The sequence below is a fragment of the Helianthus annuus genome, chromosome 4 (genome assembly GCF_002127325.2).
Source record: "Helianthus annuus cultivar XRQ/B chromosome 4, HanXRQr2.0-SUNRISE, whole genome shotgun sequence".
Lineage (NCBI taxonomy): Eukaryota > Viridiplantae > Streptophyta > Magnoliopsida > Asterales > Asteraceae > Helianthus > Helianthus annuus.
The window spans coordinates 17,551,882-17,556,889 of NC_035436.2; the positions used below are offsets into that span (position 1 = coordinate 17,551,882).

The window sequence follows — 5,008 nt, forward strand, 5'->3', positions numbered from 1 at the left end:
GAAAAAGCTTTGATCGCCTTATGCTGGAGGTCCAAATGCCCTCGGAATATGGGGCTCGGTACCCATCAGAGGGTGATACTGGTGCCGACGCTCCGGCCGGTTATGTGACCATGTGGTCCGATTTCTTCGGAGATTGTAACCTCCGATTACCGTTGACCGTGTTTGTTGTGGAAATCTTGGAGTGGTACAAGGTCCACATTTCTCAAGTGAGTCCGTTTGGGATGATTCGGATTCGTAATTTTGAGTTTACCTTCCGTGCTCTTGGCATAGAGCCTACCGTTGGAGACTTCCGACGGTTTTATCAGATGACAGTGTCCATGGGGTTCTTTTCTTTCCGTCTACGAGACGGTACCCCAAAGCTGATGACTCCCCCTAAGGGGATGACGATGTGGAAGAAGAAGTTCTTCTACATCAAGTCTGCTGCCCTTGCTGTGGATATGACGTTTCGGAATGTGACCGAGACGATCATAGCAGAGACCATTGCGATGCCCAGTTTGAAGTCAGTGCAATGGTTCCCGCAACTGCAGACTATTGAGTCTGTGAAGTTGACCAACACGCAACTATGGCTGTTGCGTATGATGTTGAGGAGGGGCAAGAACTCGAAACCCGTGGTGCGGGAAAAGAGCGGTGGTACGTACTTTTTGTTTCGTTACGTTCTTTATCCTTACATGTGTTGCTGACCTTTGTCTACTATCAGAAGATGCTCCCGCATGGAGGATGTTTGCTCCGGATTTCGAGGGTACGGTTGAGACCGTAGTTTGTGCGGATGGTGAACAGGATCACAACACTATCATCCGTAGTAACTTCCGGGTGCCTACTGCGGCTGCACTGGCAGTTGAGTTGCCAGTAGGCAAAGGTATACTATCGAAGCTTGCTACTTGTGTTGATCATGTTGTGTTATTGACGTATTGATTCCATGCAGGTGATCTTGGGGCCTTGGGGGACCCTGAAGCGAAAGGTGTGCCTAAGAGGCAAACTGTGAAGGGCGTGCGCTTTCGCCAAAAGAAGATAAAGGAGGTCACTACTGTGCCTCATCTGGTGCCGCAGGCAGCAGGTATCTCTCATTCCTCTTTTCGTCGACACAAGGATTATGTGATAGTGTCTGATACCCTTGAGGGTTTGAGTATAGCCGCGGAGTCACGTTCTGGTGCTGCGAAGAAGCAGGCAGAAGAAGTGGCTGCGGGGGGGACAGCTGCGGGTCCCCCTGTGATTGGTGAAAAGAGGAATCTAGAGCAGAAAGCTGCTGGTGGTGTTGAAACCAAACGTCGGAGGCTAGTAACCAAAAGGTCTGCTCCGGCGCAGAAGAAACCTGCGGTTGTCGTTGGTAAGTGTAGGCTATCTAGTGTTAACTGTTGTGTAACTGATTTTGATAGCTATTTCACTTTTTTGCAGAGCGTCAAGATGAAGATTTTTCTATCTTCGATGCTCCGGAGTCCCCTCCGCGTGCCATGGATGCGGGTGGAGCGGAGGTGCCATCGACTCCTCCCGTCAAGGTGGTACCTGAGTCAACCGTGCAGAAGGAGGGTACCGCAGAGAATGCTGCGGCCCAGATATTTGATACTGTCGACTCGTCCAACAACCTGATCTCTCCCAATGAGGGAGACGATTTGAGTTTGCGGTTCACTGCTACCGGGAGGCAACATTCTGATGCTGAACCGCAAAAAACTGGCGATGAAGCGCGGCAGCATGATGCTGGGCCGCAGAAGTCTGCGGTTGATAAGGGTACCAGTTCGTCGGCCGATGGTGCGGGGTATGACGGGCCTCCAATTCAGCCTGGGGAGTCTGAATTGGAGTATTACTACCGCACCTACTCCCAGGATCGCGGTACGCTATACCATCGACCCCCCTGGACTGTATTGCAGGGGGATGACATTGCTAACGACCCTGCGGCCTGCAGGGAGATCCTGGGCGGTCTTGGGACCCCCTTTGAAGTTGAGCGGGCTAGTGCCGCACCGCGGGAGCTGCGTATAAACCAGCTCTCGACCATGTTGGTAGGGACTTCCATTGTGGCTAATGCCATTTTGGAAGATTATAAGGTGCTGGGCCGCCGCGAGGAAGATGCTGCTCGCATGCGGGCAGAAGCGGAAAAGCTGGTCCAGGCTGCCCGCGCGGGTGCGGAGCAGCTCGAGAAGGATAAAGCTGCTTTTGAGAAGCAGAAGCAGACTTCGGAATGGGCTGCCGCTGCCCAGCTAAAACAGGTGCGTTCCCTTGCTAAACTCCTTGCTGATGAGCGTCAGCGTTGGGAGGAAATTTCATCCAACGAGCGCAAGAAGTGGAACGAGTCTTGGGCTAAGCAGAACAATCTTCTGTTTCATACTCGGCAGGAGCTAGCAAATGCCAAGGCGGCAAATGTTGCCTTGGGCAATGAAAAAGCTGCGGCTGAGGCCGCATCAGCTAAAGCGCTACAGGCAAAGGATGAGGCCTTGAAGGCGCTGGAAGAGGCCAAAGTGGCCGGGGCTCGTGCCTCAAAGGCCCTTGAAGAGGCCGCGGAGAAAGAGAGCCGTTCTTCCAAGGCTCTGGAAGAGCTGAATGCGGAGCGCATTCGTTTGGATAAGGTTGTTTCCAGCCTTCAGGTATGTTTCGTTGCCTCTGTTTTATATTTCCTTTATTGTTTTGAAAATATTTGCCGAGTAAACTGTTTGCTGTTCTTGTAACAGGCTGAGGTGCAGGCGCGGGGGGTCGCGGTTACGGACCTTACTGCCCGCGTGTCTGCTGCGGAGCAGCGGGCTGACGCTGCTGTTGAGGCCAAGGATGCCTTGGTGTCCTCTTTTAACCAACTGGAAGCTGACCGTGAGTGGTTGCGGACTCACGGCATCGCGCGTGTAAGTATCCCTTGCCTTTATATTGGCGTGGATTAGTATTGCAAGACTTATGATTTTTTTATTGCAGATTGTCGAGGCTATCATGAATGCCCCTGAGACCTCATCAGGTTTGGACCTGGTTAAGGAACGTGCGCGTGATGCGGGCTTCAAGGCTGGTTTTAACCGCTGCATTGGGCACATCAATGTACTATCCGCAGGCGGTTATACCGATCAGGCATCCGGGTTCCGGGATGTAGATACCGAGGGTCGTCTGAAAGCGGCCGTAGCCTCCTTTTATGACACGCCCCTTGCCTGTGTAGGGGAGCTGGACGAGTGCTTGGAGGTTGCGGACTATGTTGACCGCTTACGGATGCTCTACCCTGATGTGGAAGAGGAAGAACCCGCTGGTGGTGCCGGAGAAGATGCGGGGACCAGCGGTACAAAATAGGGTTTAGGTTGGCGAGTGTGCCTCCTTTTTGTATTCCTCTTGTATAGAATAGGAACTTTATGTAAATTCCGTAAGCATCATGTAGATACTTGAATTTTTTGAATATAAAGTTTCTTTGTTCAGTTTGTACAAGTGTTTTTAATTCTTGCATGTCTGAACATATGTATGCGTAACTTTACCCATTTATGAACGGGGTCAAGTATGCTCCATACTTTTGTTGTATGTGTATGCATCAATTCTGTTAATTACCGTGTCAGGGTTTTAGAATTGCTTTAAGCTTTGTAAAAGCTTATATTACCGGAACTCTACCCATTTGTGAATGGGGTCGAGTGTACTCCATACCTTTGTCGTATGAGTCCGCGTCAATTCCATTGTTTGCCTTTTTGGGGCTCAGGAATTGTGTTTTAACAAAAACTTGTGTATCCGGCCGGATAAAACATGCAAGTCTGTTTGTCTTTTGCTGGCCTATTACAATATTTGTGTGTGGTTACCACTTTGTATGGGTATCATGAATGAAGATTTTGCCAATCTGTTTTTGGGATACCGCAAAGTGGAACACGCATTTGTAATAGTAATAACAAACAATAATGTAGAAAATTGCTTATTTATTTATTTGCAAATGGCCTGCGGCCCAATAGGTTACATAGAGAGTGTAGGAACATAGCTTACATATAGCAGCGTCTAAGCTGTTGTGCGTTCCATGTTCTGGCGATAGGTTCGCCCTCTAGTGTTTGTAACCTGTATGCGCCCTTCCCTAAGACCTCGCTGATGAGGTAGGGTCCTTCCCACTTGGGGGCAAGTTTTCCTGGGCGCTCGGCGTTAGATGCCTCGTTGTCACGTAGGACGTAGTCTCCTGGAGTGAAAGTACAAACGCGGACTCGCGCGTTGTAATATTTTTCCAGTTTGGATTTGTATTTGGCCTCGTTGATGGCGGCGTTCTCGCGCCTTTCTTCTAGGAGGTCCAAATCGATCCTACGTTCCCTGTTGTTGTCTAGTTTTTCGATAGCCAACATTCGAGGAGATGGGAGGCCCATTTCTGCGGGTATCACCGCTTCAGACCCGTAGACGAGGCTGAAAGGTGTTTCCCCATTGCTTGTTTTTGGGCTAGTGCGGTGAGCCCATAAGATGCTTGGGAGTTCATCGACCCAGCCACGCCTGGCTGTTCCCAATCGTGCTTTGATTCCTTCGACTAAGCCTTTATTTATACTCTCGACTTGGCCGTTCCCTTGTGGGTGTGCGACTGACGAGAATATGTGTTTGATGTTCAGCTCTTCTAGCCATTGTTGGAATTCGTCGGCAGCGAAGTTGGTGCCGTTATCGGTAACAATGTACATTGGTAAACCGAAACGGCAGATGATGTGTTCCCAAATGAACTTTCTTGTTATCATAGCAGTGGTTGAAGCGAGTGGTTTCGCCTCTACCCATTTTGTGAAGTAATCAACCGCTACTATGATAAATTTAACTGCACCTGGTGCGTCCGGGAATGGTCCCACTACGTCGATCGCCCATTTTTGAAAAGGCCATGCAGTAGTGACGGGGACCAGATTGTTTTTTGGCCGCAAAGTTTTTGGTGCATGGCGCTGGCAGTCCATGCATTTGCGTAATTCTTTGACGGCGTCCAGGTGCATGCCGGGCCAGTAATACCCGGCATTCATGATTTTTGCCACGACCATGCGTGGTCCGGCATGTATGCCGCATATGCCCTCATGTATCTCTCGGATAAGGTATGTGGCATCTTGTGGATTAACGCATCGGAGGA

The 5,008-nt window shown here is 50.1% G+C and overlaps 1 protein-coding gene across 1 annotated transcript; it reads left to right on the forward strand.

Annotated features, from left to right (window-relative positions):
- The first annotated feature begins 996 nt into the window (after nucleotides 1-996).
- On the forward strand, nucleotides 997-2,368 carry LOC118491447. The gene is made up of 3 exons (XM_035989240.1): nucleotides 997-1,324; nucleotides 1,393-2,232; nucleotides 2,325-2,368. Exons 2-3 carry the CDS (start codon nucleotides 1,449-1,451, stop codon nucleotides 2,366-2,368), a joined length of 828 nt encoding a protein of 275 aa, XP_035845133.1. The 5' UTR covers nucleotides 997-1,324; nucleotides 1,393-1,448.
- Nucleotides 2,369-5,008: the final 2,640 nt, after the last annotated feature.